The following is a 27,539-nucleotide window of genomic DNA, read 5'->3' on the forward strand; positions in this document are numbered from 1 at the left end:
TTTCTTTTCTTTTAAATAAATATTCAATTCATCTTATTCGTGTATTTTCCCAAATTCACTTAGTGAAATTGGATTGATATTCCACCACTCACATTTGTCCTCCCAAACTCTAGGGTGTGCTGTTTCTGAAGAAGTCTTGGATCCAGTCACCCATCCTTTTCCCTGTTTGGTCCCAGAATTTTCGGTTTCCCGCCTCAACGTTTTCGCCCGAATCTGTTTCAACCGTTCGATCCTCCCTGAAGAGGATTAGATTACTTTTCGACGTCGATTTGGAGCGTTGCTGATGTCTTCAAATTTATGAAGATACATAACACTGAACAACACTTACCTTTATAAAACAAGGCACATAAATTTTGAAATTCAATTTAACGCTCAACTATCTGCTCAAGGTTTTCTGTGGTTTACCTTGAGACTGTGGGCAAATGCCAGATATTAAAAAAGGGAGTCTTTAAAATTTTTAGAGCCACAGCTCCAATTCACCTTTGAGCACTGACTGCTAGATCACTTTTACAATTGTTTTATCTTTCCCGAGTCGTGACCACTCTTTTCCTCGGGGGGGGGGGGGATAGTGTTACAAAGGGTGAAATCACCCATTTTGCTCCTTTTTAATGATTTAGTAGTCATCATAGATAAAAGACGTTTATAAAGCTCTTATGTTTTTCAAAAGAATAAGGTTGCTGCGTCAACCAGCATTATTGTAAAAACAGTCTTGTTTCAGACTTAAAACCAGAAACACGTACCCTGCAATTAAAGCTTTTTCTCAGCATTTTATTTACGACTTTGATTTTGGCTTGATAATCAAACTCACGAATCCATATTTATTTTCGTAAAGTCTAAGACCGTTACAATATGTTATAATGTTGGTGAATCGATCTAGTCGGGATGTTTGAAAAATGTCCAAAATCTAGCCGACATTCGGTTTTTTGGTTGTGGTCGATTATATCGCTTCGCGTTGGTCGTACAAAAAAAAGTTCCACAAAGCTGAAGCTAGCCGCCAGAATTAGCAGCCAAACCTTGTAATGTTCATTCCAATAAGGTGGTGAAAACCGAAAATGGAAAATTTTGGAAAGTACTTTGCACCCCCAATATTATTATAGAATTATGAAGATAAATCTGGATTGCACATTCATACTTTCAAAACATTTAAGACGTTTAGCTGCTAACTTTAGCTGCTAGGGTCAGCTTCATAAAAGTTCTCAACAAAGTATGTTCGGCGGAAAATTTTATACAAGATTATGTACTTCAAAATATAATTTATTTTAAACGTAAAAATCTAATTTTATACATTCCTCTCTGTTCTTTTTTCGTTTCGCTATAACTTTTCAAATAAATGTTGTATATTTTTGCAAATTTGTGAAAAATTATGTATTTGTGTTCTAAAAAAGTTGCCGGAAGCCGGAGTCCGATATTGCAAGTGATTACGTCATAACGATGTGAAACCGTCAAAACTACGATTGGTTCTCAAAGTATCGCATGGAAAGATAAATCGACTCTGTTAGTGTCATTTAAAAGCTTTTTTCTTCCACTCTTATAATACAAGAAAAATTTATACTCTGACCCTTTTTGTTTGCCAAAACGACAAAAAAATTGGGCGAGTTCTATTTCCAGCACCATTGAGAGAGTTACGTAAATGTAAACTGCAATGGATTCAACGTGAAGAAAATACGTATTTAACATATTTTCAAAAAAGTTGATTGTTCAAGAGACGTTTAACAAGTTACATTGACGGGTATACCGCGAATACTGATAAGTATTTTCAGTAAAAATTAGGACAAATCAAGAGTATAGTATAAAGATTATTATAATTTTTTTATTGACACATTTTACCAAGAAGATTATGAGAAAATTATAAAAAATTATAGAAATTTTATTAGCGCATTCACAGCTACTGAATTTGGGCTTGCGCGAAAAATGAATTGAAATAATTTATTGTCAACGTGACAAGTTCGCAAAATTTTAGATAAAATATAATTACAATTGCCATTAAATATTATAAAAATGTATTACTCACCGTGCACAAATAGTAACGTACCTTTTTGTTGTTGGTTTATGTGAAAATTCACCAGGTATTGGACCTTGAGCGCAGGAACCACGTAGCGCTTGTCCTGGAAGTCGAGTTGCACCAGAAAGCGGACCCGGAGCGCAGAATCCAGGAAGTAGAGAACCTGGTACTCGAAATCTGCGGAGCGCGATTCTCATCCGTCCGCTCTACTGCGCGGTTGTTTCCGGACTGAGGAATTCGGTTAGCTGATTTCCGTGTATACAGATCGATGACGTCAAGAGAAAAAAAATTTTGGGTGTCACTTTCTGAAAGTACCAACATCCGAACATCTAAAATATCGTTTCGAACTTTAATACTATGTATGTATGATGTATGATGATATAATGTATGATATATGATGTATGATGATTTTAGCTTTTACATTTCAGACAAGAAATACGCACTCTATCTTTCCTGCCGATTTTAGCCTCAAGCGGCTAAACCCTTCGATGGTCAGCCTTTGACTAAAGATATATTTTTCAGTTAACGGGTCAGCTAATAATAACGCTTCCGTTCTGCGACAGTTGGATGATAAAAATTTTTGCTCGTACCCTTCAAACGTGTGTTAAAATAAGCTCGAAGTTTTAAGAAGCTGCGTTCTCACTCTCCTCATAAAAAAAAAAAAATCGCCGACAATCACCTTTTCAGGTCTTCAAATCAGGACACTGCGTTAAATACTGTCTCATATACGGAGCATGCATTTCATTTCGATCAAAATTAGCGCGTCCGTGACGTATTACAGTTACTCTGAATTTTTTTCCATACGAACATTTTTCGAAAAATAATTCTGCTTCTCTACCCAACGTAGATACTTCACTTGCGACTAGCTAAAACAACGTTTCGATTCTATGCCTACGAAAATTTAAGATCGAGAGAGCAAATGAAAAGTTGTTGGAATAATTATGAATATCAATGTTATGGAATACGTCAAGCGCGTGTCGAATAGAATCCCATTTCGAAATGAATAATTCTTCTATTTTCATATTATAGCCATATTATTGTAGATAATTTAGTTTGTCTCCTGGAAAATTATCAAATTTACAGTATGCATGACGTATTAATCGTAAATGGATCACATATATTAATATCGTACATGGACCGCATATACATATACACGTTTTGGTCTCTGCATTATTATGACATCTGATCATCATTATATATCATCCATGTATACATACTTTTCCCGGGTATCTATACTTTGATTACATCACGTTTTTGCTACGAATATTGGATGAAATTGATTCTCATTATTAATTTCTTGAATCGCTGACGATTCGGTAACGTTATAAGTCGGTAAATACGCACAAGCTAAATATTGACTTGGGCATACCTTACGAAGATTGTGTTACTCGGAGGTTATTGCAACCAACATCACGTGATCGGTAACCCTCTGATGCTCTGCAATAAGTTCCCAACTCTGCTGCTGGAATACCGCAGAGAGCGCCAGCGAGCGACGAATTTCGGTTTTCACACCAAAGCCCATAAGGGTAACTGCCTTTATAGTCTTCAGTCAACGACTCCGGTCTCCGTGCCACTCACTCTGAACTCAATTTGTCCAAGAACGTCTCCCCTTGCCGACGTCACACGACCGTCGTATCCGCATGCGCGGAACGTCTGCGCGTCGATGTGTGCAATGGAAGTGAAAACTCTGTTTCAGTATGGCGGCGTGTAAGCGCAAGGAAGCATCGTATTTTGTTACGTAAGCCATATACCTCGTGATATATCAGTTTCTCGATTGTTTCGAGAATAACGGTGACTACGACGAGTCAAAAGAAATGTTCCGAGGCGGACGGTGGTGTTGTCATTGCTGGAAACAATGATTGTGATACGACTGTTGGAAATCTGCGACCCGAACACGATAGAATCGAGAATTCAGTAACGCACGAAGAGTCCACACGCAACATGTCTACGATAAAAACCACAGGGACGGGAACCACGCGAGTTCTCCCGGTGTTCAGTCATGTCAAATATGAACATCTGATCGCTGGTCTGTCCGGCGGGGTCTTGTCGACCTTGATGCTGCATCCCTTGGACCTGATAAAAATCAGATTTGCCGGTAAGTAGACGACAATTTAACACCGCCAGAGCAAGTGTCGAACCTTCGGACTCGTTCAGCTGTCATTGCTTCGAGTGTCCCCTTGCGGTGCACGTGGTCTGTACCCTCGAACCTCACCGAAACGTCATGCCGGAACGGTTTTGAGCGTTCTTTTTGCCAATTTATGAATTTATGAATTTTTGAAATTGGTTATTTTTTTTTCTCGCCGATAAGATTTCCTGCATAATATGATGCAACACGTCTACTGAGTTACCACGTGTATGCAAAGTAGGTATGCGTAGCTATCGCATCGCCGGTTCGTGTCTCTTTCGTATATATAATATTCATAGTTAATTAGCGATCGGCGTCGTCAGGCTACAATTCATCGCTCTTTGTCCCGTTAGCGAGTTATCACTGAGCAAGCAACGCGCGTCATGGCAGACATTGATACTTTCCTAGTACTGTTACCATTCAGGGTTCGTACGCACAGGGAAAATAACACTTGAACTGTTTTCTATTAGGCATGCATTTTGTTTCTTTATCCATCCGTACATGAAGAACAAAAGATATGAACAGCTTATCCTGAATTCCCTAGCCTGAAATTTTCTAAATACATAGTTCTTAAATTTACATGGTTGAAATGAGTGACGTTAACCTAACAAAACATTGAGTTAAAATTACTGTTTCACAAATTTAAAATGCCTTTAAATAACATATGTTTGTGGAATATGAGCTTTGTTTGCATATTTTACGCCTTAATGATTTGTAGACAAACATAAAATTTGTGAACTAGCGATTTGCAATGAAAATACATCGTTACGTCAGTCTTACAAACTTCAACCCTGACGAAATTTTTCACGTAAATTTTGTTGGACACTTACTAACATAAACATCATTGATCCATGTTTGTGGCTAATCCAACGATTAAACACATTGTACATATTTCACAGTCCAGTTGATCTGTTGTTCTTGTGCCAATATAGATTGTGCCACAATAGAAACTTATATTTCAAAGTACATATGAATCATTCATACACTGCAAATTCTGTCTATGTACGAAGTTCAAGTTGATAATAATAAGCAACGAAACAGTGAATTAAAAATCATTGTTTTGTAGTTTCAGAATAATTTTAAAGGAGTTGGTTTTCCAAAATATTGTTTGTCATCTTATTTATTAATATATATTTGAAACCAAATATCTTTAATTTTTCCTCACAACAAGTTGATATGTCAAAACAAAACTGTCTAATTCGAGTTAAAGAAGGTCCGTTACATATGCGATTAAAACTTTTCCTTGTACGATTTTCAAAAATAACTCAGCTTGTGAAGGTTTACACTCACATCTTCAATCTCACACGTTCTAATGCAACTGGTAAAATTTCTCATGTTTCTGGTAAGGGGCCAGCACATTTTACGACGGATATTGCCTCTTATATATTACCAAGCTGTTCTTTACTTCTACTAATTGCACCTCTGTAATTTACAAAATCGTTTACCTCAGCATCTGATTGTGTTTGTTTTTTCTTTTTTTGCGTACTATATTTTGGATTGTGTGGCTTTACCTTATATCCAACTATCAATGAATCTCGCCGACAAACTTACGCCATTATCGTGACTACTCTCCAATACTTTAATTCATAATCAGTAGGAATGTTTTTTTAGGTGTATCTTTATAGGTAAAAAGCGAGTTGAATAGTGTAACGGTAATCTTTGGTACTCTATAATTAATTGAAAAATTCAGTACAGAATGTTCAACAAGCTTTCACCTCGTAACATTCGTGTTTTCAAAATTTTGGCTGTGACAATTTTTGAATAAATAAAGCTGCTGGCTTTAGTCCATGCTGGCATAATATAATGCAGGAGAAGAAAAATAGCAATCTGATCACGAAAGTGAATACATCAGATTTTCGTCCTAATTCGTTGTTCATAAAATGTACAAAATTATGGATAATAAATGTTTCAAAAATATATCTTCCGCAATATGGAAGAGATATATATTTCATTAAAACAATTAGTTATATTCACCGTATTACTGATCTACAAGCCCAGATTAAGGCTGATCACATTCTTTTCTTTTTTTTTTCTTTTGTTAATGTTACAGCCGTATCATAGAAAATAAATTTTCAATTTACATATTTCCAAAACAAAGAAACAGCACAAATTTTTCATGCTTATTTTTTCACAAATTATTACTTCAGATAAATTAATATGAATCTGGCATTGATGCGATTTTTTTTAAAACCATTATGATATGTTCCAATGAACATGTGGTAAAATCCCAACGTTTTCTTCAGTTTGATGATGTATTGTATACCGGATGAAAAACTGAGTTTCAGATTAGAAAATTCAGAAGATTCAAGTTTGTGATGTTGACTTAACGAAATATTAGATCAAAAGTGACTATTTTTTTCCAACACATCAGTATGTCTTTTTGTATCATGGATCAATGAATTTTTCAGACACTCCTCAAGATTGATTTTTTCTAATAATCCATGAATGCAATGACATTGTCCGATATCAAATTACAAAAATTCCACCCACATCGCGAATCCAGTTTGACGGGTCAAAATAACAATGTTAATTAAACTTATAACGATTCCCTATTTTTGTATAGAATAATCTTCCAAACAAAAGTCTTAGGTTTTAGGGGAGCGACATGAGATGATGCTACGCTGCTATCAACAACTTTCAATTTTAACGCGTCTCAGTGTCAATGATGAAATGTTGTAAAATGTAAGGCTTATGTATCAATAAGTCATAACTTAGCTGTTCAACAGTTCTCGACATGCGCTCTGGTCGCAAATCATAATATGAACACCAGATTCCGTACTTTTATTACAAGACTAATGTTTTCCATTTGCAGTTAACGATGGCATCACACATTCTACTCCACAGTACAGTGGTCTTCGGGGTGCCTTTGTAGAAATCCACAGGACAGAGGGACTGAGAGGCCTCTACAGAGGGGTAGTACCAAATATTCTGGGCTCAGGCAGCTCTTGGGGATTCTATTTTTTCTTGTAAGTGGTCAAATTGTTTGCCTTTTCTCTACTGCCAATAGTTATTCATGATTTCCTTCTTTGCTATACGTAAAAATAAAAAAAGGAAGAAATTCTTGTACAACTGTGTGTACAATTTCCCTGAATTTCAAGAAACTTTTCATCGTTACGTAGCTTCCTAGTGTCAACTTCACAGAGATAACACTAACTTGCTTGGTTGTGTAAAAATAGAATATTGTAATTGTGTTGTGAATATCAGCAGCAACATAAAAAAGATAACGAGTTCTTTAAAGTTTGTTCTACACCGGGTAAAAAATTAAATCTGTTTTACTTTCAAACTGATCTTCTACGACAAAGCAATCCCGTTTCGGTTAGATCTAATGGAATAACCAACAATACATCTCCATGTGTTTATCTGCGTAAAATCTAATCAGCCAATATCTTCTTCGTTGTCCTGTATTTAACTATACACTTTTAGGACATTACACTCCCATATTCTATTCAGTATAATTCTATAAATAGTATGAGAAAGTGTAGTGAGTAATAGAGTTGAAAGGAAAATTTACAACGGTCATAACTCTGTGATATCTCGTGGAACGTATCAAGAAGTTTTGAGCATGGGATCATGTGACCGATTTAGGAGCAACTACTTATATCATTACCTTTTGTATTGTCATCATCAAAGATTTATCTTCTTTTTTTTTTTTATTTGCATATCTAATATTCCAAACAACATTTTTATGGAGAAATTTTCTTTCTCCTGATTCAATTATATTTTTGTCATTTCCAATCAAATTTCGCCGATATCCGCCTATGAGCATTAAATTCTTTAACATTGGTATGAAAAAAACTATTGCCGTCAATGTTCTTATCATTTATTACAACTTATTTAATAAATGTAACAATACAGTAGAGAGCATAAAAGTCTGTATTCAGTAATAATAATTCTCCCATTCTCATCTGCAGTTGTACGAATTAATTATACATAATTAATTAATTTTATATCAGATTCACTTTCCCAATTTTTTCAACTTCCTTTATTTTTTCTTAGGTTTCTGACCCTTGTGATCGTGTGATCTCTATCTGGCCAAATTTTTTTCAACTGACCAGTAACTAATAAGAGCCCTAAATCTTGTATGTATTTAACTCGTAACAGTGAGGCGTCATCCCATTTTCAAACTAATTCGAACCGATTATTTATAAAATCCCTCAATGACATGATGCACAGAAAAAAATTTATTGACCCAACCAATTCAGTAATTGCCTTGTGCGTTATTAAAAATCGATTCCATTAAAAAATACTTAAATCATCTCTACTGGGCATTACCAGGAACTATGATGGGCTTAGTTCAATGAACTTGTATTTGATTCATTGCCATACACATTTTGTAGATCACTGAGCAACTACTGAATCAAAAACAGCACATGATTCCTTGTAATCATTATTCGGTTTTGTATTTACCTATTTATTTTTTAAGATAATATTTTTAATTTAGGGAATGTATATGTAAACATTATTTGTGTTCAACTTTTTGCACTATCTGATCTACAGTATAATATACGGGAGTATAATAAGCAGTGTATTAATCGCATATTGGTTGTTTGTAAATAGTGTACACTGTGATGCTAGCAACTTAAAAATATTTACCATCTCTAGAAATGAGATGATTGATTAATTGTTGATCAATTTTTGAAACACTTTTGTAGTAACTACATCTTGCTAAATCCATGAACCCGGTTAAGGGAAAGTAAAATGAATGCACCTATAATTATAGTGTTGCACGATTGTCGTTTCATTCCTCGTGCTAATATCTATTTCCATTTTTTATAGCTATAACACAATAAAAACATGGATTCAAGGTGGAAATGCAAAGAAGCCTGTGGGCCCAGTAATGCACATGTTGGCTGCAGCCGACGCTGGGATTATGACACTGTTAATAACGAATCCAATCTGGGTAGTTAAGACGCGGCTTTGCCTTCAATATACAAGTGATGTAAATCTTGCAGAAAGCAAAAGGTACTCCGGCTTGGTTGATGCTCTCACCAAAATATATAAAACAGAGGGTATTCGAGGACTCTACAAGGTAATTTTCACTGTGTAAAATAAAAAAGTAAAAGACAAAGAGCCCTTTTGTATGAAACTAGAATGAAGTATAATACAGTACAAAATATTTCTTGCACTGATCAACCATTCTCGTAACCGTCAATGTGTCTTTTGCAAGCACATTTATTCTTAAAGGGGTGGTCGTCCTTTCACACTTAATTTTCAAGTTAATTCTGAATAACTGCTATAGATACAGTCGCAAATAATCACCGATTGTATGGCTGAAAGATGGTAGTTTCATCTTTATTTCAACCTCTAAAATTTTACAAATGGCTTATAGTTTTTTAACATTGCACTCATTTTATTCGAAACAATGTTATTGAACTCTTTTCGTATGGTAATTTCCAAATCGTTCATATGATTTTTATAAAATTTTTCACATTCCATTCCGATACGTTGTTTTTACGGGAACTAAAATGATCCATGCTCAAACTAGACTGGGAATTGTAGTTTACAAATGTGTTGAAATTTCATAAAAATACGGAAAACGTATCAAAAATAAAAAGTACAGTGACAATATCGAAATTTTTAATTCCAACTATAACTATAAGTGTTTTGAAATTAAGAGTATACAGATTTTTTGTTTCACATAATGAACAACATCATGAGGTGAAAGGTATAGGTTTAACAAGAATCCTGCTAGCTGTTGATGATGTCATAACTTGATAAATTGTAGACAATCTTTCTACTTTTGAAGCTTAGAATAAAGATCAAACTAGTATCTCTCAAACACGTAATTGTTAGTTATTTACGAAACTTTCTGTACGAATAGCTGTTTTTCAAAGATTATGGATCTGCTAATCAAGCACAAAAAAATTTACCACCCCCCTTGAGCAACTTCAGAATGTTGAAAAATTATCGCTTCAACTTCTTTGCGTTATTTCTTTAACGTGGTATAGATGTTTTATTTTCACAACGTTTTGCTCAATGCAACAGAGAATCTGGCCGAAACCTGACTAGGTAATAAAATTTGAGGACAACCTCAAACAATGGCGAAACATCACCATTGATGAATTTTTTTTCGATCTTATCCCAGGGAAAAGCCTTCCCCTGTAAACAGAATGGCCAAGAATTTTGTGCCTCTGAAAATGGGCTCTTTTTGCATTCAAATCTGAAATCCGAATTGCAATACTTTCTACACATTGAAATTTCTGAAATTTTAATCGCACTTCTTTTCGAATAGGGTCTTGTTCCTGGAATGTTCGGTGTCTCGCACGGCGCGCTTCAGTTTATGACGTATGAGGAAATGAAGAATAGCTATAATGACTACCGAGGATTACCCATAGACACAAAACTGGTAAGTAGTATTTGAAAAAAAAAAAAAAAATAGAATGCTGCTAGTTATCCTTCAAGTCTAAGTGTAATTTTGAAAATAGATCTACAATAGATATAGCATAAACCGCATGCATTATGTTCCTTGTTAAATTCATTTCTAAATACAGGTATTGTACGATCTGTCACCCTTTATTAACATATTACTCTGATGTGTAATCGCAAATTACGTTAGTTTTGCTAAAATTTTGTGCAGTTTAAAGCTAAGTTTGAAGTGAAACAAATCCTCGATTGTGTAGCTAATTTTCTAAGCTCTCAAATTCTGATCAAAGTAAACTGTGGCCACATATATCTAGTTGACAATTGAAACAAAAACTATTTTGCGATATGATTAATTTTTACCATGATATTGAACGGTCTATTTGGTCAGCGTGTGAAGACGCTAGCAAAGCTTCTTGCTCCGCACTTGGTCATGACAATAAGTTACTTTCAACCAAATTTCTACCCCTTACCTCCATTATTAGTTAACTGCTCTACACTCGAGAACGTAACTTTAATTTTAAGTTTTCTTTTTATCTCAATATTCATCTAAAACAGCTCAACTAAAAAAAGAACTCCCTGCAAGGAGGTATTTTAAGTAAGAATACTAAAAAATTTATACTCATTTCGGCAGAAGAAATTTTGTTTGCGAAAAAAAATTTTGAAGAAAACCCAAATTAACTTTTTCGATTTCTAAATTAGAAGACATTTCCAAACGTTCCGATCCTCTCATTTTTTATTCGCTAAATTTACAGACATGCACTATATTAAAAAGAAATACGAAAAATACCGAATTGAACTTCCCACTTGAGTCACTTGCCTATATAAGAATACATACATTCTTCAACTAAAACTCTCTGTTTTGCACTTTGACCTATTAGGTCATTTTCATACCCAAGTCAAACCTCCAAGAGAGACCCAGCCATTGATTGTAAGATCCTTATCCATATAATAGACATATATCATATAACAGCAGTACCTTGTACTCATGATAATATACTGAATTATAATAATGATAATATACAACAAATTAAAAACGGCATAACGACCACAAAGTTCATTTATGGAATCCGGAAGTAGTTTGAAATGAATTAAGAATACCATTACTGGAAATATGAAATATGAACGGGAAGAAGAGACCGACGATGAATTAGGAATAACTCAAAGCTCTTAATTATCAGCTATTATGACTGGCAACATTTCTCACGTGTATATTAATCTTAAAAAATGATTTTAATTCTGTGTTAACATTTCCTCTCATTTCTTTGCAGAGTACAACGGATTATATTGGTTTTGCCGCCTTATCAAAATTGTTCGCTGCTATGGCGACGTATCCGTATCAAGTAGTGAGGGCTCGACTTCAGGATCACCATCACGACTACAGAGGAACTTGGCATTGTATTCAACTAACATGGAGGTTAGAAAAAGCTAGGGGATTTTATAAAGGGTTTACACCCTACCTGTTACACGTTTTGCCAAACATTTGTCTGGTTATGCTGATTTATGAAAAATTTGCAAACTAAGTCCCTCACTTACACCTACGATGAGATTCAATCAGTCAAAACGATATAAGTGATTCTAGATAATTGATTTCACATATAATTTTAATGACTTTAGATAATTTTTATTATCATTTTATAAAAATGATATTAGTTAGATACAATGCAAGTGGTTGAATTTAAATTTAAATTCATTACTTGGCTTAGGAACTCTTATTTGCGCAGTAACTCGAAGTTAAGCCTTATATTTCACGTGATGTTACACATTCGTTACTTCAATCCCATGCTTGTGACAGAATAGCGAATTCGACCTACAATTCTTATGTACTTGTCCATACACGTGTACTGCAATACTATCTAGGAAAGTAATTCATTATTCTTTTACATAGGTATTGCCAAATTCTATCATGAATTCCCTTGCGAGAAATGTTACTTTTTTTTTTTTTTTTTTATTGCTAATTATGCTTTTCACTGAGAAGAAGAATACAAAATATGTCTGACAAAGAAAAGTCATGAAATTTTAAAGATTAGATTACCCAGTATTAAATTGTATAATTCTTTTCACTAGGTGGACAGTTGTGTTTTTGACGCATATGAGCGGCAAACATTGAAAGGGTTAATAACGTGTAAAATGTACGGGCAATACCTATAATAATTTATTTCATCTTATATTATGTCTAGCGGATAATGGATTGCTAAAAGATGAATCTGAATTGCAGTTATACTAGATCCTCTCTACATCTTTTTTCTTTTCTTTTTTTTCGTGATATATTTCAAATCACTTCAGTTGGCAAATGTTGGTTTCTGCTCATATGATATTTCAAGATAAGCTCATGTGAAATTGCAATAGAAATAGATCAATATTGAAGTGAACTTTCACTTCTGACTTATGTAGTATGTTTTACTGTTTCTTTTCCTTTTCTTACTCGATATCCTTTACATATATTTTACTTTTACAAGCGCAGTGATTACTTGGAAACATTTAGTCATATAATTTCTAATACGCTGAAATACAATGAACGTATATGTATTTATTTGAATGAAACTTTAAATCCAAAAGAAGACATTTGAATTGAAGTACGTTTGAAAAGGAGAGTTAAAAAAGCTGTTTGTTAGTACCTTTTTTTTTTCTATATTTGTAATTTTTTCAGTAGAAAGTATGTATGTGCCGAGACCAATGTTTTCTAAAGAACGAAAATTATTTTCAAAAATTGACACAGCCTTTTTTAATAATCCTCTTCATAATCGGTTGAGAGTGATCAAGCATTGTCAAAATATTGATGAATATTTTTTCGAGAATACGTAACAAAATTGAAGGACCTACGTCAAGGTGTGAATTAGATAATGAACTTCTCAAAGATACAGTTAATAAATGTCTAATTGGTGTTTGAAATTATGCCGCATTGATCTGTTATTGAATAGTTGAAAACTGATGATACAATTATTGTTTGTGACCACGAATGTGGTTAGGTGGTATTGAAAAAATTTCCGAGAGTAACAGTAGATTATTGCTGTGACGATAAAAAATATTCGATAAATATTTATATAACATTTGGATCAATTTATGGCACATAAAATCTCAGCAACTAATAAATCATGACAGTTTGATTATGACTGCTTGATAAGTAACAGTTATGAATATATATCGTCGCAATCTGTAAATATTAGTACAATTTATTTATGTTAGCCATGAAAATGAACATCTCTCTTTAAAACTCTTTATTCTTAGATCGCTTGGAAAACATGAAAGAAAAAAAAAAAAAAGTACCGTATAGAAAAGAATTTAAGAGACAAAATAATCTATAAGTTATTATATAATGTTAATATTATCTATACATGAATTTCTTAAACAAATATAAATATTAATCTGTATCTTGGAAGGTTTTATTTTCGAACTATTATTCATAAGATAAGCTCATAACACACTTTCGTGCCATCAAATAATTATCAACCTTGTCCATTATAAAAACCATGACCTCGACCATTGTCGAAGTCATGTGCTCAACATCTACAAAGTCTAACTAATTTTAACCAAAGCCTTGCATTGCGCTGATAGTTATCAAACTTATTTTCATGATATATCATTAATATCGATAATATTATCTTTGACATTACCAATTTAGTTGCAATTTTATTTTCTTTCTCTGTGTGCTGTATGTGATAGTCTCTTTTTGCTAACCAATTTTATTATCATTACTATGATTTTTATTGTGATTATTCTTATCACTGATCTTATTAGTAATATTCAAAATTAAGTGTCATCTTATGGTTAACTCAAAATATTCTACATTTTACTGCATTGCTTATCGTCACAACAGTTTTCTCTACTTAGCGGGATTATTCATAAACAATCTGAACATCATTTAGTTACGATTACTTTTCTATTTGTTGGGATGTTTCTTTAATGGGATAACATTCATTCCGCATGAGAACTTTTTATTTTCTTCATAATTCACGAAAGTAAATTTAAGCTGACACATCAAAGATGTCGAAAAGTATTTGAACTGCGACAAACCGTTTTTAACCACTTCTAGTGAGCACAGAGTTCCGATAATCCCTCGATTCTTAGACATCCAGTTTTCTGAAAGTCACCGTTTATGAGAATCCTGCCTATTTATGTTGGAACTAAAAGGGGATTACATTTCTTTCTCGAATTTGTACCGGGTGCGTTCCGTTTGGAATGAAAATGAACAACAGTGATATGTACGTGATAAATTTCACTCTCAGAATTTAATATTATTTTTCGAAGTAATTGCCAAAAATAAAAGTTTATTCTGTTATTCAAATAGCAATTTTTTTCTCGTTCAACAATGTTAATTTACATGCAAAACAGTACGAGTACACAAATTCAAGAACAGAACTCGATGCATTCTAAATTCGCAGACATTGCGTAAATATTAGGTTCTTGAGGTTTAACCCTTTGGAAGGGAGGGGGATTATCTTTATGTCCACTGGAAGTGATAAAAATTACAGTCAAATCAACATCGTGGACCCTAGATTGTTGACCAATAATTTGTAGGGTAATCAACGTATAAGTAATTGATTTTTTCTCTGCAGTTCAAATCCTTCATATGATATCGTATGTGCAGTAATGTGCTAACATGTCAAGACAAAATGTGTGTTTGCACATTTAGAAAGATGTCGATGAGTACTTTCCGAACTAGCTGAAAACGCCCTTAATTCAACACTTCATGGCTTTGTACCTAATTCAAGGCACTTTCTCCAATTTCATTCATTATGCCGCAGTTTCATTCGGAATGAAAAACTCACGTACATGCTCATTCGTATTACATTTTTCATTCATATACGTACTGCTTTGGAAAATGGTTGCATTCCAAATTATTTAACCGCAGGCAAGAATCGAAGGAATCTAGATCATTATACCGAAATACTAGTATTACAGTAACACGGACCGCCCAATCTCACAATACCCGAAGTCCATACAAAGTGTCATGGCTTGAACTTTTTTGTTTTATGCTGATCATGTCATTTTTCTTCTATGGGTTTATTTGATTATGTATTGCAATGGAAACTGAGATACAGGGTGCTTTGAATCCCAAAACTACATTTTCATTCGTCATTTATATTCTGATCCGTTGACAGTTTGCTTCAAAAGCGATCAGAATTTTAATAAGAATTATAAAAACGAGAATAAGCGTTACGTTTTTAATGAAGTAATCGATCTAATACTTTGATGAAAAAATTTATCGAATTAATTTTGCAATATATTTTTTATCCAGATATTGTATAATTGTAGATTGATTCGCAAAAAATTGTCTTGTATCTTTCAAACTTTGCTCCAAACAAACTGGATCTTTTTAAATAATCGATTTACAAGCTTAATTTACATTCTTAACCATACTTTCAGTACACATATTGAATGTTTCAGATAGTGAAAAACATTGAAAGACTAATTCTTCAATTTTGTTGCACCTAGGTTTATGAGTATGAAGATAACAAATTATGATTAAGAGTTTCAAGCTTTCGGATCAAATGCTTCAAATTCTAAACTGTATCACCATTCAAAAATGAAACTGATTTAACAATGAAATGTAGGTTTTAACTAAATATAATTCTTCAATGTGTACGATCATGTATGTGTCGCGAAAAAAAGAAAAGAAAAAAAATGTATCGTAAACTTAGTTGGTCTGTAATTCCTCACCAATGATGTCATGCCAGTGAAAATGTACGCACGTGAGTTTTCATTTGGACGGTGCTGCACATTTGTAAATTGCAGGTAAATTCGTCATGTTGAGAAAAAACGTATTTGCATCTGCGATCGACTATAGCTGAATCGATATCTTCCTTCATATTTTGAAAAGATTATTTATCTTTAGTGTGTAAACTTGACTTGATTCACCCGATACAATGCAATCAACTGTTCTACTCGTACGTCTAGATGTACGAACGGTAAGTGCATAGGTTAAACCTAGGTGAACCACCAGCAGTACGATTTTTAATCCAATCATGTGTTCTCAAACGACTGGTATAACGAAAACATAGCGCGTATAATAATACCGACACCGATCAGATTGTCAACTTCATTTACTGCAATTTGAATCGAACACATAACTTTTTTATTCGCTCTCAACTTTGTCACCGACTTATTACTCGCATTGCGATTACCTGACGCAGTTAACTGGAACTATTCCGATCGATTGCAGAAGAGGTTATAAAGTATTTCAGCACTGAATGCAAAGCTTTGGGACAAAATTTTGTTGGCAATGAAATAACTCTAATAACTCTTTGGTATTTTGTCACTCGAGTCGTTGGTGTGAAAGATAAGAAAACTTGCAAGATTCAGATGGTAAAAAAATTTAACTTTGTCCAAGAAAAAAAATATGTCCGAACAATTGTAGTTGTTATAATATTTTGGAAGCCAGTATAGCCGTGGTATAACGAAGGAATTGACTACGAAAAGAAAAATGTAAAATATTTGTGTCGTACTGCTTTGAAGTACCTGCAATGAAAACCACTAGCAGCAGACTTTTGCTATGTACAGATGTGTAGGTATCTCGTTATGTGTGCAGTGGATAATTCATGGAACGTAATCGTAATTTGCGATATCATTGCCATGTTTGATTTATGCAGCATGTGCTCTTGCAAACCAAACAAATTTATATCGTATCTTATTCGTGTGCTTATCTGTTGGAGATTTGTTTATTTCGTGTTTATGTTTCTTCTTTTTTTTTTTTTTTGTCTGCGGTATGTGAAGTGGCTAATATTTTATTCAAAATTTGTTTTAAATAAAATGACACCTTGACGATTACTTTGTTTATATATTGTTGAACGAGCACCAAGATGAAAATGTAAATACTCGAGAATTACATGCAATTCAAATCAAAAACGTAAATACTTATTTGAATAAAGTTTCATGATTCCGTTCCCTCGTACGTGTTACTTCTTTTTAATTCGCGTGCTTAGTGCGCCCAAGTTTTATCGCAAAATGGGGTCTGATTTGCGTCAATAATCGTACGTGAAACTAATACCAAACGTTGAGAGACGCGTTGAGATATTCTCGGCGATGTGTAAAAGAACGTAATTTTTTAAGAACCGGAATTTATTGCTGAAATCCATTAGTGAAATAAAGTATTGCTGGTGGTTACAGGGGTGAAGGTTGGCGTGGCTTTTACAAGGGGTTAGGCCCTAATCTTGTCAGAGTGACGCCCGCGACTATCATCACATTCGTCACCTATGAGAACGTTTCCTACAAACTGCTACGCGCCAAGTCATCCCGCACGGAGGATTTACCGGCAACTACCGCTGTCGCTATATTGAACACGTCAAAAACTGAGGTAACAGCGAATTGAGTCCACCTCCCCGCAGAACCGACCCATTCGGAAGTTATCCATATAATTCAAAGACTGTTCAAGATATTCGGACGGTGAAGAGCAATGACTGAAAGGTTCACCATTGCATGTTTTTATGTTCCAAAACAGACTATGTACTGAATTTCGTTACTTGCAAGTGTAACTATAAGTTGTTAATGTTAAATTTGAATTTTGTAAAGATAGGAGTATTTGAATGTTCCTGCCATTATAATCCTTTCATCAGACTCGGCATTTTATTGTAACCAGTTCGTTTAATTGAAAGATAACAACTAGTACATTATGGAAAATACAATCTTCTTTTCAAAATACTACAATGAATTGCATAGTAAATTCTTCAAAACACCCGATACACATTTTAGTTGGTAGAATTTAAATCCATGCTCGAGGTCGCGAGTAGGTCCAGGTATGTGCAAGAATTTATTGAGGACAAAATACTACATGAACAACAAATTTTCATTATCACATGCTTGGATACGTCGGCGTACTATGTTTCATTTTGCGTCTATTTTCCTTCGCATTTCCTTTGTCTTACTTTTTGGCTTGCAAGGAATATAAGCATACGAATATTTCCAAACATCTTGTATTTACTTTTAAGCTTTCGATGCGCGGGCGTATCATTCTAATCCTTCGTTCAGTGCACAAGTTGTATATTTCGTTCAATAGACGTGCATATTTCGTTTAAACGCACTCTTTAAGTATTGAACATTAATTATTGTTACAGAATCCAGTAAATTATTGTATTTATTGTATATCTACGCAATCTACTTCAATATTGTTCCGAATATAATTTGACCCCACATGTAAGTTGAGTTCGGTAATTATTATATAAATATATCTATAATAAAGCCAATTCTGCATATAATTCGGTACATATTTTCTGATTCACGTACAAGCATAAAAAATCTCGACTTATATTCGGAACGACATGGCAATAATGTTGAAAACTCAACTCTGAGGATGTGCTAGGTAGTAATAAGTAATAAAAAGCTGTAACAATCGAAAAGAACCTTGGTCAACGTGTAGCAAGGTAATGTAGTCAAAAATAAACTGTGGGAAAATGGATCGCGTCCCTCTAATTCATTTATTTTACTGCCCTGTGTCATTCTACCAGTAGAATTAGCTAATACATACATCTTCTTTTCTGCAACGGCATAGAAATACGGAAGATGAATGAATTGTAATCACATGGTGATGTAATAATTGATTTTAAGAGGCCGTAGGAATTAAAAAAGTCTGATTAACCAAATTCTTTTCTCTTCAAACCTCCGTTTTTCCATTTTCCGCGAAGGGGGAAATTATTATAATCGTTTCTAACGAATAGTTCGGTTTTCACGTTTTTTGATCCCTACAATATCCAACCTCCTATCGTTTTCAGATAAACGTTTGCGGTGTGATTGATTTTTCGACCGTAAATTTTTGTTATTAAAAAACTAGTCTCAATGAACGGATTAGTTGGCATGGAATAGCCCGTGCGTTAATTACATAAATCGTAGCAAAGTAAAGTAAAAATAATTTTATCTACTTGTGAGATGACGTAAAACTGTTAAACTTGTCACGCCACTTTCAAAGCGCAAACAAAAATCGTTCGTATTTGCACGGGTGTAAAGCGACACTGTCCTAATCCTGTTTAGTCATAAATTGAGATGCTTACGATGTCCTTTGGCTTCACCGTGAAAGTTCTTCATTCGGTCAGGACTGTCCGCCGTGCGGTTAACCTCTACCATTTCTATGCGAATACCGGTTTGCATCGCATATTGGCGATATTTCAGCAGCAGTGCTGTTCTCATGATGAAAATATTCTCGAACATTATTTGAAAGATTTCGGTAACCACAACGCGTTGCAATTGTGCAAACCGCTTTTGATTCGTACTCTTTTGCAATGAAATTTTGAAAACCAGTATATGTGTGTACAATGTACATACATACGATTAGATTTGCAGCTTGAACGGAAATCGCGGCATTATTCACGCCTATTAAGGTTGCAACGTTGACTTCTCCATTTGAATTCGTACTCGATCTTCGATGCAACAGTAATTTTATTCGTGACGGAAATTTATTTAGCTGTAGTTTTCCGATCGATGTTTGGTGACCGGCCATAAAGATAATCGGCATACACTAATGAGATTGATTTTGAGCATATAGTCTTGAGCCATTTTAATCATGTGACAAAGATGGATATCGTGGATACATTCAGTGCAGTTGGGCATTGCGAGCGAGACCGTTAAATTTCTGCCACTGAATCACAATTACAGGGGAATTTGATAAAAATATGTTTTTTTTCCAAGTATTGCGAAATATTGATACCATCAATATTGTATATTTAGAATATGTTAGCAAATACGTACATAAAGCTCTTGCACTTTGGGAAACACTGGTTTAACTTTTCATCGCCGGATTAGAAAGTTTAGAGAGACGAGCGCTTATTCTGCATGCCTAGAACTCTAGATTCTATATTACAGAAGTGAAATTATACAGGCACTAACTACTTACTTGTAAATACGTGAGAGATTTCACATACAAATAATGAACGACAAAAGGTAACGAATCTTAGTACTTAGATTAATTATCTTTTTGTGTCACGCATAATGATGCACTTTTTACCCGTTCTGGATTCTTTCGACGAAGCAAACCGTTACTCAATGTATATGCTTAATTATCGAAGCGAATGTTTGTTTACTTCTGTATTGTTTCGACGAATAATATATTACCAACATGTAAATTTAGTATAATGAAACCATCTTCCAAATTATACGATGTCTTCGCGTGACGGTGTGACGTGTTCAATCCAAGTATTCAGTAAAAATACAGTTGTCAATTTAGATTTTTTTCTCTCACCGTACTTATACCGAATTCAGAGAAACTTCAAAATTATTGGGGAAATAGTTGAAATGTTTCATACAAACAATTACCTGATTTGTCGTGTAAATAATCTACACCAACGACAAACAGATGGAGTGAAGCTTACGAATAAAATAACGCTGAGTAAATTACAAACAATTCAGAGTGCCCGCGTAAAAAAGCGACGAGGCGATGCAAATTTCTTAAACAGTATGTATAGTAAGTAATTTCTTCAAGGGTAGAAGTCTCATAAAAAATCTACGAGATGATTAGAACTAAGAAACCACGCTTCAAACTTTAATAAGAATTTTTCCGATGATATGGCATTTTTGAGTTTTGTAAAAATAACTTCAAGACATTCTTAGCATAAAACAATGATCGGTTCAAAATAATATTACGTAACAATAATTTATGTTGGAGTGAGTGAACATTCAGAATACTAATTTAAACCTGTCGAACATGACATTTCAATTTTATGGTTTTCAAAGTCTGTCACGTTAGAGAAAACCCTCATACATACAACTGTAGCATAGTTTCAAGGAATTTTGTGAATTCGTTGCAAAAAAAATATAGTATAAAGTTGGCAACAGCATCCAAAGGATTGAAAGTCCGGCGATGTTCAAGTTGGTACGAACTTTCCCATAGACAATGAATTGCCACAAAAATCATTATTCTAGATTCAAAACAAACAATGGTAAGAACATTCGAACACGATAAAATAAACCCAGTTCGATAATTATGAAAGCTTTTCTCGAATCCTCGTTATCTTACGATCAGCTTGTTCTCACTGTTATTGGCGCAAATAACATCGTTGGAGTTTTTCGCAACGGTTTTTTCCTCTTTTCGTAACTTTTGATTCAGTCCGTGAGGCCCGAACGTTCATACTTGATAATCCGATTGTGAAATAATTGAAAGTACTTAAGTCGTGCCAACCACAGTTTCGAACTGGCAAGCTTTCCAAGAATTCCATGCTCGGGTCGAGAAAAAGTGACAAAGAGTTCGGAGAGAATGTTTAATTTATTTATTATACAGGCGCTCTAGCAGCGGTGATCGATTGTTGCGGACACATCGGAAACTAAATTGAGCGCGCGTTGCGCAAGCCGGGTTTCGTAGCTAGAGCCTGCCGGCGGTGCGTAATCGCGTCATCTTACAGCCCGTCTTACGACAAGTACCGCGGCAAACAAGATGGCCGAATGGGCTCAGCTGTGGTCAGATCGACCGTGAGACGCTCGCGTTTTTCTGTGACAAAAAAGCAACGATACGAGGCAGATTTTGTCCGGGGAACAGAGGAAACACGCAGCGATAGTTCCGGTCAACAAATGGTGAGTAACGCATCGCTAGCACGGCCAATGGCCGTTCGCTTGCAGTTAAATTTGCCCCGACGCTCGATTCGCGCGCTGTTTTTGAAAGTCTAGCAGACTACAGAGAGGTTCTCATTTTCTCAACGAGGTCCCGTCCTCTTAGCGCGTTGTGCCGTACGCGCCCGAACACGTGCTTACAATTGTGCGAATGCACGTCTATGCGTCAACACTTGAAACTCGGATTTCAAACGGCGTCGAGATATTTCGTGAGCCGCGTGAATTCGTTGAATGAAAAATTGACGCCGTTTTGAAAATACATGATTTGTTGCATGCGCACCGAGGTGTAGATAGCGTTCTATGCTCGTCTGTCTTATCTAATCGTGTGAAAACAATATTGTTTCTGAAATATTCCGACGTGATGGAAGCAACGTTGGATTCGCGCCTCGTTGCATTTATCAAATGTTGGAAATATTCAGCAGGATATTTCGATTCTGGAAAGTTTCGTTCCTCTGGTTAAAACGTCAAGTAGTCATTTCTCTCACGATCACTATGACAGTGTCATCGATTTTTTGGCACGTGCGGATTTACTACGATGTCCGTCGTATTTTTTCGTCCTTGGTCGTGACCTTCGTAGAAAATCGTTGTCGGTTTTATTCGTGAAAGTAAAAGGCTACGGAGACGCGTTCCGGTTCGATACACTCCGTCGAATCCACTCGCACCTGGAATTTGAAAAATGAAACGATCGATTAAGCAAAGTAACTCGTCGTCGACGTTCGAAGCAGGTAGAAAAATTACCCTGCCGTGTTCTCTTTACGCAAATGCCGTCGAGCATCGCTCGCTTCAACGAGATACGATTGTTAAATTGTTACGTAAAATGCGAGTAAAGGTTGCAGGTAGGTAGATCGCTGAATTGACTCACCGCGCCAACTGTTATCTCCGTTGTCTCCCTGAGACTGTCACCGTTGCCTCGTGTCAACCATTTCACGCGTATCTGCGTGTAATACGTACGCTGAGAAAAATACGTAGTAATCGTGGCGTTGATATAATTGAGGTTTTATCGAGCCGAAAGAATTACTATCCACCGCAGATCGGTAAAGATGATGCGATGCGTCGTTTGATCGATCCACTTAACCGGACGCCTATTATCGATATAATTGACTTCCAAATAAGTCTGCACGTTTCATTGGCATGATTGCAGCGTGTGTACATGTGTGTGAAGTATCGTGTAATTATCGATATGAGTAGGTAAACGAATCATCGTTTCAACACACCGAACCATTTCTAATTACTCGAGTCGCAGGGGATCGGAAGGCGCCGATTCGCGGTAGTAGGTTTAGTTGCAAGGTACGGAACAGGCTGAACTGAGGTATACCTATATGAATAAGAAAGTTGTTTGTCCTGGATTGTTTTCTCAATCGCGGCTATTAATATACCCACTACCTCGTAACTCGTCGTTATAACCTTGTATAATGAGGAACTCTCTTGGATCACCCATTCGCGGATTGACGGCGTGGGTGACACATGCGTATGAAGTGCGACAAACTATATGTGTTATTATACTACTCGATATGTTAATTAGCAATAAAGATGTGTCGTGCGTACAGTCGAGACAAGTACGAAAGTAGGCGGCGGAACAACCGAATGGTTCAACCGAGGTTCAGAAGCTGTGACTAAAGTTAATCGAGGAGAATTTCATTCGAACAATGCATGCCTGTGGAAGTTGTAAAAATTTAAGATTTTTTCAATCTAGACTAAATATCACGATTACAGATTATTGTATACGCAGTGCATCATTTTTTTAAGCCAAAAATTAATCGATCCTTCTGTTGCTATGAGATATAAAATTAATTCTCTACAAGTCGTGTGACAAGGATAATCTTCCGATGATTCAGCGCCGATATATTTGCCATACTTTTATCCTTTTATTTGCATTTTGTGAGATTAGAATACGCAATCCATCAAACCGCTTGCCTCTAAATTCAGCATATCTATTGATGTAGATTATCAATGCCAATAATCTTATTTAGTTTTCAATCGTTAAAATTGCTATCCGAATGAGAGAATCTGAATAGTTAAGAGGATTCTGTAGTCAGTCGATACCGACACCGAGTAAGATGTCACACTTATTTTTACTGTCACATCGAAATGAAAATGCCTTAGATAGCGCAATTCCTTATCCTACCATGAACAGAATTGTCTAAAAACTTTTATATTTCATGCGAGAATACCGATGTAAAATATATGCCCTTAATTGGTTCTAATTCAATTATCGGAATATTTTTTGGCATAATTTTTGTGTAGAGAAAAGATTTTCTTTAGTTAACCTTTTCGTTTGGCATATCATGTAGAATCGCTACTGCTGCAACTTTTTCAGGGTAACAATGCATAATAGGCTCCGATAATAATGAGAATAAGTGACTTTTAATGCGGTTGATAAAGAACGATTGTCGCATACTCTTACAAACCATGTAACATTCCTACCGCTACTGATCGAATCATCTCATCCCTCGAATCTCGACGGTGCAACATTATTTTCTCATCATAGAATTCGGAAAAGACATTTATATTCGAAGATGATCAAAAATGTATATGGATCTCGGACTGATGCAATGATTGTATGCATACGTGAGGAACTTTTTTCCAATATGAGATGTAACAATATTTTCAGGCAATGAAGACTACGATTTAATTTGATTTTATGCATAAAAAGGGATTATCTGGGCTATTTCGTTAAACATTAAGCGCCACTTACCATGATTTGGCAACAAAAAGAACCAAAAATATCTACAAAAATAGTCTAAATTTTAGCTTTCTTTTTTACGACATCAAAATAGTGCTTTTAGTTTTCGCTTTTAGACCGTCAAATCATTTTCTTGATTGATTAATTTTATCCTGAACTGTACTGCTGATACATCCTTAAGCCTGTACAACTGCGGTTATGAGTAATATGTGCACTTATGTAGGTCTGAAATATCCATAATAAGGTTGAATTATTCAATGTCACGACATCCACTGCGAAAAATGTACGCTCGTAATAGTTTGCTTTGAATGAATGAACTATGGTCCCTTGAGGTACATTCAATACTTTGTTCAGTTACGAGAACTGCACAGTACCTACCCACCTAATTACAGTAATCCAGACTATTTACTACGCATCAAGGTGCATCATATTCACCACGGTATAATATGTACTGCATCAATACCATATCAGAGTGTTTACAAGAATTTTTTTATTCAAAATAATGTTGGTATTATTATACTTGTAACACAATCACACCATTTTCCCGATTTTTAGAACACATTAATTCTTCAAAAGTGATAAAATCTGTAAATTAAAGACGCTGATTTATAGTTGCAGTCATCAATGTCATAATCCTTCAAACACTTGTATATTATGTATAAATAAAAAGTACTACAATTTTGGCGGGGAAAATAGCTTACGAGTTTTATTGTAACCCGTTCAAAAACTATCCACAAACAAAGTGAAGAAGTTCAAAAAAAAAAAAACACATGTAGCCAATTTAATTGGCAATTCCAGATTTGAGAGAAACCAAATAAAATGTGGCTACAGCGTTAAAAACAATTAATCGGAAGTACAATTGGTCGCAGGGCGCATAGTTTAATACAGTGAGAGTTAACACGCATGTGATGGAAAAGAAATCCGAGGGCTGGTGCAATCGTTATTTATCGCGTATCGATATTTGATTTGTATTCTCTTCGATTACGCATGTGGCAACACCTGGGAACGAGCTGAAACACGTGTAAAATTTTCATTCAGACGGTACTGTACGAGTAAAAATTCACCTGCATTGTACTACACCGTGTAACCAAGTCGACAATGCTTCTGAACTTGAGGCATTCTACGCATGTGGCTGAATGAGACACAAGGTGTAGGCTGACTGTCTGTTAAGAGTCGCAACGGCGTGTCGTCAAAGATAGGCGCAGTATTCGACCCATCTCCATCCAAATGGGCTCTCAATTATATTACAATAATTTTTACAAAGTCACTTATCGCCTGGCAATATCAGTGTCAGGGCCAGAGATTATACTTTGCGCGACACAGAGACGGATTTACCAAAATGCAAATTGTCCGCGAGCCGAAGAGGAGTATTGCAAGATAAGGACTTTGCCTCCTTTGTGCACACGACACTTTGTATAACAAAAAGTGTGGTTCGCAACTTTTTTTTTTTTTTTTTTTTTTTTAACACAAAAATGAGAAGTTTTTAGTAGGTACTTTGATGCTTTTTTGTACCGTCGGAGAAACGATTAAGTACTTTGAGTACGAAATGAATCGTTTGATTTGTAACTGGATACTCGATGAATCAACTGAAATGAATTTCGAACAAAGTTAATGTGCTTCGTATAACGAAGCACAGATTTATCAACAATAATTTAATGTTTTCATAATAAATGACCAGGGGACTTACGGGAAAAAAGTATTTTCAATCAAATACACAGCGGAGTTTTGTTTTACGAACAAAATCACTTATAATTCGTAAAAATTTGATGAACGGTACCTTTTTGTTATTGAAAATTATCGCACAGCTGGGCTTTTTTTCACCGTCAAAATATTTGAGTTTAATTATTTTTATTCGGGAGATATTTTTTTTAAATCAAATTCAACTTCGTTGACTGTAATTGCAGCCTCTGAACCTCCGATGTGACGTTTCTCTCTTTCTATACTTTCACGTTTAGACTGTACGTCTGATACATCCGTAATTCCATTACCTGTTGATTAACTTATCATTCCTCTTCTGATGATTCACAACCGATAATGCCTATTGACTTCAATGAAGTAAGACATTGAACGGATTCTAATAGTCTTTAAATTCTGAAATAGGAACATACAATAAAGAGAAGGAAAATATTGCGTTGAACTTCTAAGATGAAATTTTGTTCAAACACAAAAGGGAACTTGTTCGGATTTTTTCCTCATTGTCCACTTGTATTAATCAATTGGAAAATATTCGCTTGTATTAGATTACGTTTGTATTATGTTGTAAAAACAGGAATACTATTTTAGCACTGACAGTTGAAAAAACATTCATGCTCGCTTGAAAGAATCAGTCAATTGACGTTATATAAGCTTTTTTGTCATTGTGACGTTTTTAGTATGACGGTTATTAATAAATTACAGTTTTTTAATAGCAATTCAAAAATAAAAGTGCTCGTAACAATCCATTAAAATCATACATAAATATTAAATACCGCACGTTTTTATTCATCGGAACAATGTCAAAATTTCACAGCAAATCCCTTCAATAGATGCTTGAATTGTGTAATGTGGTAAAATAATCAAGAGGGGTCAGGAAAATCGGGTATTCGTTTCAACCTGCGGAAAGCGCTATTTGCATAACCTGATTCTGGCAAAAAGTTTCGGGTATATTAATTTTTGATGTAACCGAAGTGTCATGGAACGCCTCATGTGTTTTCTAACAGATTGCACATTTACCGCGTAATAAGACGCCATTCGTTTTATTGAAATATATACGCTGTTCTCGATCTGTGTAATGATGCGATAATGCGCCTCGTAAGTTATAACTGGTTATTTGTGTCACTCGATTATACGATTTTAATTCATGA

At 35.0% G+C, this 27,539-nt stretch overlaps 2 protein-coding genes and 1 long non-coding RNA gene across 4 annotated transcripts in view; 2 read left to right on the forward strand and 1 right to left on the reverse strand.

Moving 5' to 3' along the window:
- Window positions 1–3,681: 3,681 nt before the first annotated feature.
- Window positions 3,682–18,879, forward strand: LOC107220888 (mitochondrial folate transporter/carrier). Its single transcript, XM_015659661.2, has 6 exons — window positions 3,682–4,097; window positions 6,940–7,093; window positions 8,904–9,156; window positions 10,360–10,473; window positions 11,759–11,904; window positions 17,595–18,879. Exons 1-6 carry the CDS (start codon window positions 3,944–3,946, stop codon window positions 17,794–17,796), a joined length of 1,023 nt encoding a protein of 340 aa, XP_015515147.1. The 5' UTR covers window positions 3,682–3,943; the 3' UTR covers window positions 17,797–18,879.
- Window positions 18,880–21,815: 2,936 nt separating this feature from the next.
- LOC107220889 (ras-related protein Rab-32) overlaps window positions 21,816–27,539 on the forward strand; it is a 34,325-nt gene continuing 28,601 nt past the window's right edge. Inside the window, exon 1 of one of the 2 annotated variants that reach the window (XM_015659662.2) lies at window positions 21,816–21,977. In XM_015659662.2, the coding sequence (XP_015515148.1) occupies window positions 21,849–21,977 (129 nt within the window). In that variant the 5' untranslated portion in view covers window positions 21,816–21,848. The remainder of the gene's footprint in view (window positions 21,978–27,539) is intronic. The other variant, XM_046736721.1, reaches the window with a different exon arrangement.
- On the reverse strand, window positions 22,576–22,920 carry LOC124293886. Its single transcript, XR_006903760.1, has 2 exons — window positions 22,876–22,920; window positions 22,576–22,675 (listed from the first exon to the last, which is right to left on the reverse strand). It is a non-coding gene; the product is annotated as an uncharacterized LOC124293886 (long non-coding RNA).

This window comes from Neodiprion lecontei, chromosome 4 (genome assembly GCF_021901455.1).
Source record: "Neodiprion lecontei isolate iyNeoLeco1 chromosome 4, iyNeoLeco1.1, whole genome shotgun sequence".
Classification (NCBI taxonomy): domain Eukaryota; kingdom Metazoa; phylum Arthropoda; class Insecta; order Hymenoptera; family Diprionidae; genus Neodiprion; species Neodiprion lecontei.

Excerpts from the sequence above, each read along its gene's own strand:
- LOC107220888 (XM_015659661.2), top strand. The coding sequence starts at position 3,944 with ATGTCTACGATAAAAACCACAGGGACGGGAACCACGCGAGTTCTCCCG. Across the intron at positions 4,098-6,939 it reads GATAAAAATCAGATTTGCCG|TTAACGATGGCATCACACAT; the intron begins GTAAGTAGACGA and ends TTCCATTTGCAG. Across the intron at positions 9,157-10,359 it reads GTATTCGAGGACTCTACAAG|GGTCTTGTTCCTGGAATGTT; the intron begins GTAATTTTCACT and ends CTTTTCGAATAG.